This window comes from Trachymyrmex cornetzi, unplaced genomic scaffold, assembly GCF_001594075.2.
Source record: "Trachymyrmex cornetzi isolate Tcor2-1 unplaced genomic scaffold, Tcor1.1 scaffold1012, whole genome shotgun sequence".
Classification (NCBI taxonomy): Eukaryota; Metazoa; Arthropoda; class Insecta; order Hymenoptera; family Formicidae; genus Trachymyrmex; species Trachymyrmex cornetzi.
This window is the reverse complement of record NW_017295557.1, coordinates 212,475-225,995: the sequence shown is the minus strand read 5'-3', so window position 1 is coordinate 225,995 and position 13,521 is coordinate 212,475. Positions and strand designations below refer to the sequence as shown.

At 28.9% G+C, this 13,521-nt stretch overlaps 1 protein-coding gene across 1 annotated transcript; it reads right to left on the bottom strand.

Moving 5' to 3' along the window:
- Positions 1 to 1,568: 1,568 nt before the first annotated feature.
- On the bottom strand, positions 1,569 to 4,749 carry LOC108757754 (uncharacterized; the record flags this gene model as incomplete). Its single annotated transcript, XM_018502303.1, has 6 exons — positions 4,735 to 4,749; positions 4,369 to 4,456; positions 3,938 to 4,073; positions 2,140 to 2,313; positions 1,841 to 1,947; positions 1,569 to 1,716 (listed from the first exon to the last, which is right to left on the bottom strand). Coding segments are annotated over exons 2-6 (630 nt in total), but the record flags the coding sequence as incomplete, so codon positions are not given.
- Between the last annotated feature and the right edge of the window lie 8,772 nt (positions 4,750 to 13,521).

Below are 13,521 nucleotides of genomic sequence, written 5' to 3'. Positions count from 1 at the left end.
TCGAAGTATCGAGTTTTTCTGTTACCATAGTAACGGAATAAATATACTATAGTAATAGAAAAACTCGATTCTTCGATTGTCAGTCATAATTAAAACGCAAAACGTGAATTGTAAATATTTTAACAATTTAAGTAAAATGGATGTACGTTTATCAGCAGCAAGAGAACGAAAAAGAAAATATAAATATATAAAAGCAGCTGTTAAGAAAGATATGCGTAACTTATATATTACATGTAAATATTTTGTAATATCTCGTAATATCTAATTTTTAATTTGTATATAACATATCAAATTCGTAAAGAATTTAATATATTACTTTAATTTAATTATAGTAATTTAATTATTATTATATTTCTATAAAAATTGGGAATTGGTTAGGAACTAGTTGAGAATAGGTTAAAACTATTTAGAATTTTCTCAGAAAATTAGTTAGAATTAGTCATAAATTGGTTAGAAAACGACTAAAAAATGTATTATAAAAACTACTTAAAAACTGATCAGAAACTAGCCATAAACTGCTTTTAAAATGGTTATCAACTGCTTAAAAACTGTTCATAAAATAAAAAAATTAAGAAACTAGATAGAAACTCTTTAAAAAATAATCAAAAAGTGGTCAGATACCAGTCAAAATCTTGTTAGAAATTGACTAGTTTTATTGTCTAATTATTGGCAAAGCAAGCGTCGCTCAAACTTGTCAGTTTCTGGCCAGTCAAACTAGCCAGAAACTAGCTAGTAACCAGAATTCCTGGCCAATTTCTGACTAATTTTTGGTTTGTTTTCTATTTGGGTACATGTAATTAAAGGATTTTTTATAAAAACTAAACTAGTCTAAGAAGTTAAAGAAAAGGACAACTTTTACTTTTTCGCGATTGTTCAGAGAGCGTTTTATTTTTATATTTTCTTACGTATTTTTTTTTATGGAAACCGAAAATTATCAATAAGAAAATATAGAAATAAAATAATCTCTAAACATTCACGAAAAAAGTTATACCCTCTTTCAAGAATCTCTTTTCATTTTCAAATCGTTTATTGCATCTATAAATATGGAAATTTTTTTCGATTTATATCGTTTGCAATCACAACTTTTCTTTTTATTAACGTATCACAAACATCACTTTATAAAATTCTTAATCTAATTTTCAATGTCCGCACTTGCTTTTAAAGCTTCATCTAAAATGATCATAAAATTCATTGTTACCGACATAATTCTTGTGCATATGCGGGAAATATTTCTTATTTCTTTCTTTTTTCATAATCCAATTTTTTTTATAAAAGAATGACAAAAATTCCAGGTCAGTCCTGAAATTGTAGGTGTTTTTCAGGATACATTAAATTCCAGAATAATGCCAGGATTTAAGGACATTCAAGGACTTGAGGCTATTCTCATAAATAAATGTATAAACATTAGAATAATTTAATGTATTTATAAACGTACATTATAAATTATACAACATATCGTATTAAGAAATTAATATTGGTGAATATTGATTCATTATTTCATTATGTGCATTTATGAAATTCATTATTTCATTATGTGTTTCCCATTTTTTGAGAAATTTGTTTATTTTATCGAGGTACATTTGAATTGCTTTTGCCCCTTCCTTCTGAATAGTTTCCACAAGAGTGTTCTTAAAGAATGGAATTATGAGTTTTACGATGAATGTTTTTATATGACTCACATTTCCTTTCTTATTTTTGATTGTAACTTTAATGCGACTGCAATAATATAACGCATAATTGAGTAATTAAGCTTAGAATAACATTTCTTCATAAATAAACATAAATATATCATGAAAAGGAGATAGATTCTACACAATAATTTGCGATTAATGCACAATACCTTGGAAGTTGCAAGTCGAAGTCATCGAGAGATAAAGATTTATTCGATATGTTGTATGAGACGCAAAATTTGGCGCGTACATTTTCTGTTGAAGCTAAAATGAGGCCCTCACAATTGACAAAAAATATTTTTATAGCGAAATTGTATAATACCTGAATATAAAAACAATTATTTTTTTACAAGACAGAATATTATAATAATGTGTTGTATATGTATACAACTAAATGCTTATGTATAATGTAATTTCATTTAACAAGCCCCTTATGTTAAAGAAACGAGAGAATGGAAAAATTTTTTACCTCTAATTCTTTAAATTCGAAGCCAATATTCAGTTTAAATAATTTATCTTCGTAATTCATAGTAGCGTCGCCATAACGCTTCAAGTCGGACAAATGTTTCAATATTCCAGAGTGCAAAGAGAGGTCAGCTTTGTATGGAACTGGTTCGACATACTTCGAAGTTTGTGGAAGATTCTGGCATAAAATTAAAATAAGCATATTACGTCTTAATAAAATCGTGATGTATAATTTCGTTATCGTGATCGAGTTAAACATGTTTTATCAGAAACCAAATCTAACGCGAAATTACATGGCAATGTGAGTAGTTGGGCGAGACGTATAAGATTTCGTTGCTTATCATCGCAGCTGCATTATCTCTATGCATACTTCAAAATAATAAGATGTAACGCGAAACCAATGTACGCTTTATCGACAATATTTAATAAACATTTAAATTACTTAATCGCTCGCCTGCAGTGGCGCGATTAAGTAATTAATTTGCTTTTAAATGTGACATTAATTTTCAGACGAGTAAAACCTCTATTCAATTATACATGAATTAATTATACTTCTATCAAATAATCAAATAGTGCAAAATATATATAAAGATGCTTGCAAACGTTAAAATTATTAACCTTTCGGAGTTGACGGCGAAATTTTTAACGCGGTTACTAACGTTGAGTTTGTAAGACCTATTTATTTTATCTACGTTAATTAAAAGGCATTAATTAATTTCAAGGAAATAGACTGATGTGTAATAGATAAAAATAATCTAAATTTGTAGATATAGCATTAAAAAATTGAATTCTTTAACATTTTAGATAAAGAGATTTATAAATGAGTGAGTTCCAATTAGACCTATTATCAGCTCTGGAGGATTAATATACAAATGTTAACGTTGATAAGGAAACTTTACAAATAGTATAGACTAATCTAGCAATATTGCAAAAACATTGCAACAAATATTACAAATATTATTGTAAGCTTCTGTGCAATATGGATTTACAGAAAATTATAAAATATGATTTAATCTTCTAAAATACATACTTTACTCCTATAATCCTCAATTCTCGCGAAAAGCCTTCGAAATATATTCTCTTTATTTGAGACAGAGAGAGGAACTTATTCAATTTCATGGTAGCACCGTAAGATAAATGACTTAATTCGCGCCCGACGTGATACGGGAAGAGCACTTGCGCTGAACGGCGGCATTGAACTTGAGCTCGCCTTCTACCTCGATCTACCGAGTGAAACCTTGATTTCACTCTCTCGTTCAAGTTCAAAGCTATCGCGCGTCAGTCTTCGAAGCGTCAAAAATGAGATCAGCGAAAACGAGGCGAGGATTGACCTCGGAGTTCGACCGTGATCCACCTCGGTCCAAGGTCATCGTTCGAAAGTGTCATCCCGGGATTCACTCTCGCTCTCGTCCAAGGCCCAACTCTTCGGTTTCGCTTTCTACGGCCCCGAGGTTAAGCAGTGCGCTCGCTTTCGTATCGCGGCCCGCTGACCTCAAATCCCAGCTTTGACCCCGAAACCCAGCTTTCTCCCGATTTTCGAGGCAATCTCTCGCAATTGTGAGGGAACGTGCACGCGTTTACTGTAATAACGGACTCTTATGTAACTGGTTTCTCGATGGCATTACTCTATTCACGCTGAATTCAAGTTTACAGTGCATTATTGAACCTTTGTTTTGTGAAGATCTGTTGGAATGTGTTACGACAAATATTTGTTGTTTAATTAAACATAATTAATAATGAATAATTAAATAATCTCGCGATTTAACTGTTCCTTTTATAAATTAAGTAAGAATGTTACGTACCATCCACAATTTTTTCGTAGTTGGCGGGAGCTTGAGGGGGTCCAGGCCATGATCGATTATAAATTGCGAAATTTGAGGAATATAATGATCTATTAGAGCATTTATATTAGCACCCGCAAATCTCTCAGCAATATTCCTATAATCACTGAAAATTTATGTTTATGTTGATTTAAGGTAGATTCTATTTTTAAATAATATTAAAAAGAAGTTAAATTGAAAAATAAAACAGGCTTTACATAATGAAACAAAAGAATTTTTATAAGCAAAGTATAAATAATTATTCTATATAACGTACAATTAGAAGATGTTTCTGAGATTTAAAATAGATTTTTTAAATTGACATTAAAAAATTAAAGATAAAGTTAAAATAACAACATTGAAAAGTTAAAATACTAATTTTTAATATGAGTAAAATGTTATCGCACACTTACAAAGTTTCTAGCTCGGCCGAGACCAAAGGAATAAGTATCAGAACGTAAACGAGCTTCATGGCCATTGTAACGAGACTATCTCAAATTCCTATAGAATTTATAATTTCTCTCGCTTTATAAATTTCTCAAATAAATTTGATCGGATATCAAACCCCACTCTTTCTATTAATCTTGTTGATCATGAGTCAAATTATATACTTAGATTACATTTTTATCGCACGTCAGCCATCAAGTTAATGATAAGTATAAAGAATAAGAGGAAAAACAAACAATATTATCAGAAATACTTAAAGTATAAAATGAAAATATGAATCATATATTTATGTAGCGCAATACTATATATGCATTTAAAAAATCTTTTGTTACCGAATTAATGGTCAAACTATTAGATGTCTAATACTGTCGAATCTTGGTCATCAGATTATCCGATTTGCTATATATAAGAATTAATAATTTTTTTGTTATTATGTCGGAGAATCATAATTTTATGAAAAATAATGTTACTTACATAAAGTCAAACAAGTTGTGTGAACCATGAGTAATATATTATATTATAAATTATTATTAAATTGACCGATTTACTATTATTATTTATATCCGATTTACCATATTATTATTAAATTGTCCGATTTACTATTTAAAACAAATATAATGTGAGAAAATTGGTCAATATTAATATTTCTTTTTAAATAAATTTAAACTTACATAACAAAAAAAACGAGACTTCTTATAAAGATGCTGATGGTTCGAGCAATGGACACATAATAAGTTACAAAACAAATTGTACAGAGTACCAAAAAACAAAACATCAAGAAAGAAGCATTACGTTCTTTTAAATAACTTAACATATAACGAGCAAATAATCTGACGATAACGTGTTATTTTGTAAATTCAAACTTCGTATCTATTTCTTTATGTAAATCATCTCTGATAACAATCTTTTATTTAACATTTTTTTCTTTATCTATAATATTTTAAATTCAGTTTCCGTTGTTACATTCAAAACTAAATTTGATCGTTGTGTAGACACAATTTCCAGACTAAGTTTAATTTAATATAATTTAAGTTTCTTGAATTATGTGTTTGAAATTAAATTTAGTATTGATTTAACATACCCCTGCGTTTATTTGCACGATCGTTACAAGAATGCGCTCAAGAAAGTTTATGTAAAATTCGGTAACGAAAGATTTTAAATATATAACATTGCGTTACGTAAATCCTGCGGATGGTGTATGCTCCTTTTATTTATTGCTTGTATTTGTTAACCATTTTTTTAATTTATAAATCATGTCGCGATACAAAACGCAGCTTTTCTACATTTTATATCAATATATGAAATAGCAATATGTATATCGTCTGATCTGAATATTATCTAATCTGAATATCACGTAAACATGGATTGTTAATCGTTAAAACAAAATAGCAGAATTGGAAAATACCGCATTACTTGTAACTTGTAACGCCGTTATCGTTATCGTTAATTTACTCGTTTTTGGTAACGATCGTTACTTACTTTTATATACATATAATGGTAACATCGTTACATTTTTACTCTAATAATAATAACGAATTTACTTTTACTGTTACTTTAATTTCCAATTATCTTTATATTTATTCAGTGGGACGCATTATTTTTCGTGGGTAGAAATATTTCACTTTTAAATAGAAATTTAAGTATTGAAAAGTATTTTGTACTTTATATCTTAAGCTGTCTTTTAATAGTCATAGTCAATACTGAAAATCTATAATAATATGAATTATAAATTTTCAGTATTGACAATAAATATTGGAATACATTCTTAATAAGAAATACATTCTAACGACATTAATGTTTTAGCATCTTAAAACCATCTTAAGACAGTGTTTAAGATAGTCTTGAAATAAAAACAGACTATAAGAATACCGACCAATACTTCTATTTAACAATCAGGTAAAGTCGATCTCTACCCAGAGATTTTTTAATGTTCGTTATCGACGCAGAATCGACTTCGTTACGTGGCGCTCTCTATACTGTAAAACTCAATTAATATAACATTGCAAAATTTAATTGAATTAACATTTCATGAATTTCGTTTTTTTGATCATCATTCGATTTCAACGAGGAATTGGAATACAAGTTGCATCATAATTTCACGAATACTAATTTAAAAATAAATCAAAGAAACTTTTAATTTAAATTTTATTACTTTTTGATTTTATTAAAACGTTTTATAATTTACATTGCAAAATATTATAGAAATAAAAAGTAATAAATATGAACATCAAATTAATGATAATGAAATTATATTATATATGAATAATACATATATATATATATATATATAAAATAATTTAAACAATAAGAAGATGATAGAGTAGAAATTAAATAATCTTTTAACTTATAGAAATTTAATTAGTTTTACAATACAATCAAAAACGTATTGGTTAATTTTTATCAAAATATAAAAACTTTAAGTGTGACGTTATTAAACATTTTTACAAAGTTAGAAGATTATTTAATTTCTTATTTCTCTCTTCACCTTTACTATTTAAATTATTATATGAATATTTATTTGCATGATAATTTTTTCTATATCATTCATTCATCATATTTATTATTTCTAATTCCTAGATTATTGTGCAATAAAAACTGTACAGGCGTCGTATATGTTTACCAGAGCAAGCAGAATATGTAAATTAATTTCTTGCTAAATGACTCGGTTCTTAGTACCAGAAGTAACAAGCGACGTAATGAACAGTAATTTTGTTATCGTTTATATCTTAGATATTATTCAAAATTTATTAAAAACACTTTTTATCTCTTCCTACATATCCATCATTTTTATCGACTTTTAAATTCCTGGCACGGACACTGTGATGCATCGGGAAGTAAGTCACGAGTTGAAAAACAAACTTGTTTGTCGGCCCTGGCGAATTCGTCCTCGACGGATCGTTTACGATGGACCAATCGCAGTTCGAGGAAAAGTGGGTGTATCGTGACGTGTATCTTTACTACGCTTTAATTACGAAATCTGATGCGTAAGAGCACGCGCACACCACGATTATACGTCGACATAACTAAATAAACAACTGTAAAGCCCCGTCTAGATAAGTCGTGGCACACAAAAAAGCATTTGCACTCGTATTCGCAACAGCCAATCGGAAGCGTCAATGATACTAATGACAGCTTTTAATTCGCTATCGCGAATGCGTTTTGCATGTTGCGACTTATCTGTTGTATATTTACCGCAATAAAATTAAGAGCGGCACTTCTCGATTCAATTACATCGTCACCTTGCTCTACACTGTCATATTTCTATAACAGAAAGATATTATTATGCAGTGTACTTAATTATCATCTTATTCATTTTTTACTTCTAAAACTCTATTGTATTAATAAAACTCTTAAGTACTAATATTAAATTTTAATTGAATGATATTTTCTCGTATCAGTAGCAATACGATAATAATATAATAATACTTCGTATTAAATTAAAATCTTAATAAAAATTATTAACTTCGTCTAAAATTAATATGTTAAAAAAGGTTTAGCAATAGCTACCAAATGTTGAATAAAATAATTTCAATCAAATATTTGGTTAATATAATAAAATATAATTTTTCTAAATATTTAATAAGTATTACTAAACATAATATATAATAATATAACAAATCGTTTATTAATAATTGTTAAAATCGTTTAGTAATAATTGTTAAATATTTAGAAAAATAAAAAATATTTTTGGTTATATTACTGAACATTTGATTGAAATTATTTCACTCCATACTTTTCAGTGTAAACATTACCAAATAAACAAAATTCCTTTAAATTAACGAACACTTCAAACATTTCGTAATAACAAGTCTCGTCTAAATTTCTCTTTTTCTCTTTGGACAGAAAGAGAAATAGTTCAGCGCAATGGCGTACGTACTTCCTAAGGGATAATTGTTCGAGCAACGCCAGAGGAATTCGTTTGGATAATCGAGTGCTTCATTGTACGAATCGCGGGTTACCGCAACACAGATAGGAAAGAGGCAGAAGAGCGCATTGCTTTCTCCTTCTGTGTGGTTGAACGATCGAGGTCGTTTGAAGAGAAACCCGCGGGCGGAGCGTTCTTGTTATTTCATTTTCGCCTTTGGAGGAACTCCTACTGCCTACCGTTTTTATCTGCACATAAAAGCCGCAGATACGTGGTGGCTAGTAATTGCACTCGCCATGTCTAGGGTCGGTGACCTCACAACGGCCGTGACGTAAGGCAGACCATCTGCTATCGCGGAAAGGGATATCGCGAGAAAGTTTAGTGACTGCACCGCCAACGCATTCTCGAGGGGAAGCTGCACAGATGAGAGGTTCGGGATAGAAGATCGACAAAAGTGATAGCAGGATTGTCGTTGACGCCTATAAGGACGTATTGTAGAAAATTATATGGTGAAAGAAATGTTTTGGTGAGTATAACTATTTATTTTGTTGATAAGTGACTAACAAAAATTTTCTCCCTTTTTAAAAATTGTGTTGTTCTAATCAAAATTTAGTGTAAACAAATTTTGATTAGAACAGTATAATTTTTAAATGAAAAAATAAGAAAATTTATTTTAGTCATATCAATAAAATAAATGGTTATCAAACATTTCTCTCAGTGTATTTAGCAGAAAACCAAAAATTTATAAAAATATAAAAGATTTAATAATCTTGAAATCAGAAACGCGGAAAAATTAATCCAAATGTATACGGAAAGATCGATTTTGTGGACGTATTCAAAAATTTAGCCAGATATTTGAGAAAATCTTGTTGTATCATCAAAATATTTAGGACACTCAAGCTTGACGAATAAAAATTTTGACCTTTTAACAATCAGCTTAATCGTCCTACACAATTATTTTGATGATACTGCAACAAAACCGTCTTTCCGTGTATATTTCTCGTCGTATATGATATCTCATATCAAGTATATTATAAGATAAAAGCATTTAACATGAACGATGAGATCCTATTGTATTTTTATCCAATTATAATTCTAAGAATGGCACTTTGATATTTTGTACGATGATCGATGATCAAGTTGAATGCCTCTCTACGTATATATCAGCCGACATGCGAAGGTAGAATCTTAATTAGCTTGATAACCAACCATTTCATCACCAACTGTTTTTAATATACCACGTACTTAAACATTATCTGTTTTACTTATAATTTTAAATCGTTCAATGAATTAATGTCAGTTACACATTTTTATATAATACATTTGTAAAAAGAAGAAACATTTTTAGGTATATCTTGTTTTTTGAACCGGTTTGAAAGCTATTGAGCGTGAACAAATGTATGTGTAAGACATTATTGCTTTTTTCTTATATTACGTGGCTTGTATTACGCAGCAGAAATTATAACGAGAGTCAACAATCCCCGCACAGTTTTCTTGTTGTGAACCGACGAGCAGGATATACGCAACTCTCGTCGTGTTGACTACACAATAGCAGATAACACGCGATTGCTTTGTGCGTCATATGGATAAAAATGTAATGGCAATTCTTGAGCCTCTATATCCGTCCCTGAATTGATAAACAAGGTGAAGTACTGTCTCCATTTATTATTGTGACTATGACAGTAAATTAATAGATGTAAATAGACAATTTTTTTATATGACGTTTTACAATTTTCTTTTCAATATTTTACACACACACACACACAGAGCCATTACTCGTGTTTGTAACGAACTAGAATCAATATTTGTCTCTAGAGTCACGAATATTTATTCCGATAAATGAAAACAGCGCCAAGAGCGCTTAGCGTTTGTGAAACAATTGAAACAAAACAATATTAAAACAATAACAAGTTATGCTAACTTCTGAATTACTAAAAATAGTAATTATATAAACATATGCCCTTGTATGAAACACGTAATTAAGGACGTTTCGGTTATACAATTAGCTAAGAATATTAATCAAACAATCAGCCAAAAAAAAGTTAATATCAGTCAATATAAAAAAAATTTTGGTGATACTAGCCCGTGAATACGTTTTGTAATACATATTTGCAAATTTGATGAAGAAGTAACATTAAAAATTAAATCAAATTTTATATACTAATAAAACAATAATAAATATTTATTCAAATATTTATTGAATCTACTTATCTCTTTAAAAATTATTGACTTACTAAAACTGCAGCTAAAATTAATTGCCAAAAAATAAAGCAACAAATAATTTGACTTATGATGCAGCAAAATAATCATATTTTATTGCTGCAGTTTTAGTAGGTCAATAATTTTTAAAAGAATAAGTAGATCTAATAAATCTTTGAATAAATATTTATTATTGTTTTATTAGTATATAAAATTTGATTTAATTTTAAATGTTACTTCTTCATCAAATTTGCAAATGTATTACAAAACGTGATTTTGTAATATCATATTACGTATTTTACATAAGAATCAAGACAAACAAAAAAATTAGATAATTTTTAAATCAATGAGAGAATTTTATTCAAATTTTAAATGAATATTTAAAAGTAATAATAGAACAATCTGAAATTTTTATATATTTGGTAATGTTTTAAAATGTGACAACACATATACATCCTTAAATATATATGTTTTTTAACGATTATCGTAAAAAGAAACTTTCACCTCGTTATATTATATAATATACATGCAGTGTGACATTATTGCAAAAATGCGCGGTGAACAGGTCTTATATCATATATTGTTTCGTAATAATTAAAATTTTTTCTTCTTTTTTCTATTTCAAGCTAAATACTAAACAGTTCGTATGCGTTCTTGAAATTCACCAGTCGGAAACAATATTTCACAAGTTAATAATTTTGTATCATCTATATTACGACATCAAAGCGATATGCATGAAAACGAGTCAATCTTTAAATACGACTTGATACGAATAAGAAGAAAACAACAAGAATTTAATTAGTTATATATATGCTTTCGTGATTTGAAAATTTAGAAATATTAATCATATTTCACATTGCTAAAAATAATTTAAATTAAACGATAAATCTCAAGACATTATGAAATTTTTTTTATCCATATGTCATTAATTGTGTTATTACGGTTTGCGTTGACTGTAAGTTTAAATCTTTAAGTTCTTCAATGCGTATTAAAATTCAAACTTTTAAATTAGATTAAATTATTAATGAGATAATTAATAATAAATGTATTTTTAAAAATGTATTTTAAAAGATAGATGTTATTTAAATAAAAATGTCTTTCAAAATATTTTATATATATTTTAAAGGAGAATTGTCATCTGAAAAACACTATTTCGAAATATTTCATGTTTTAAAAGATAATTGTTGTGTTATTACATTCTATATTTTTGAGAGAAAAATGATCCAAGAAATAAATGACAAAACACAAGTTATCATGTCGTGTCATTAACAATAACAGTTTTAATAAAAAAAAGCCTATGTCATAGTAAAAATACATTCCCCCATTCAAGACCTATTCGAACGTCATCACGTAGTTTTAAAAAATTACGCTGATTTGTTAGATGGGGGAGCATAAGTACACCTCCGAGGTCGAGTCTTTGTTGTCGCACAATAATTAACTAATCCCTGATGGCGTGAGTCTTACAGAAATTGTTTTTTCGACACGTGGTTAATCGCGAGATATCGCTCGTCGCAGATCTAGGCCAACGATCTTCACGCATTTTGCTTTCTTTGGTCTCCTACATTGAGGCAAAAGAGGCTCGCTGGTCCGACACGTTAACGACCAATCGCCAAGCTCCTCTTCATACGAAACACATCGCGTGGTCTCATTTCGCACAGTCACCATTTCGCACGTACACTCATCAGAAAGTGCGTACACACGCATGTTTCGTGTACAGAGTGACGCGATCGTCCGTGAATACACACAACTTTATGTAACCCTGGATAGATAATTTGTAGTGTAAAACGAATATGGTATTATTGATTACTACACAATAAAATATATTTTATACTTATGTTAAAACCAGTCTTTGTTAAAATTTTTGTGTATTGAATTTTTAACCTGATATTAATTTAGTATAATGCAATTATGTATTTTATAAATAAGTAGACAAATAATAGAAATAATAATGTAATTTAAAAAAATAAATTTTAAGATAAATGAATTAAACGTGTTAACTTAATAATAATTATATAAATATTGATTTTACTGAAGAAATATGTTTTCAAATTGTGTTAAAGTATTTACATTTTTATGTTAATTTTTACATAATGCTTATGTTACTTTCTAACATATTCATTTGTTCTAAATACAGAATTGGAAATACATGGATTGTTTGAAAGTGTTAAATTTAATACAAATTTTCCCTGTGTAGAAAAGCACGGAAGTTATTTAAAACTCTATTAAAAGATAAAGAAAATAAAAAAAAAAAGAAATTTTTAATAAAAAATTCTTAAATATTTCTTATTTAGTGTTAATGATAAAAATAAGAAAAATGCGTGTTAATGTAATAATTATTTACATTATATATTTAAGAAAAAAATAAATTATTACGCTCCTTATATGTATACATATTTCAAGTAATTGGAAACGTCGCGATTTTGAAACAAAAGAAATAAATCTTATCTGTAAATCGTTTCAGTTGTTTGCTATCTTTAATTTTCACGGCTATATTGTTTCATAATAATTAAAATTTTTTCTCCTTTTTTCTATTTCAAGCTAAATACTAAACAGTTCGTATGCGTTCTTATGTAATTTATAAATAAATAGACAAATAATAGAAATAATGTAATTTAAAAAAATAAATTTTTAATAAATTAAACGTATTAACTTAATAATAATTACGGCTAGTTTAAATCCTTTCCGTACACCCCGTACATAGCAGGCGTATATTCCCAGACAGTTTTCGTCACGACGATAAACTTCGGACCGCAGTCGCCTGTAGTTTCAGTTTGTTTCAGTCGATCGTACAAGTCGGACGTGTTTACGCACCGCTCGCGCTCCTTCGCACGCAACGTCAGTCACACGTGCACGCACACATTTGCACACGTATGTAGACCGATACCACAACTGGTTCGTGACGATATAAACTCCGGAGTCGCTTTTCCAATCAAATGCAACCGCTCGAACACGTTGGACGCGTTTAAAAAAAAAGCTCTCACAAATCGCAAGAGCGTTCGTCCAAGCCTCTTCGCGCCACGTGCTGGCTGAGGAACGTTTATTTGTATCATTCTTC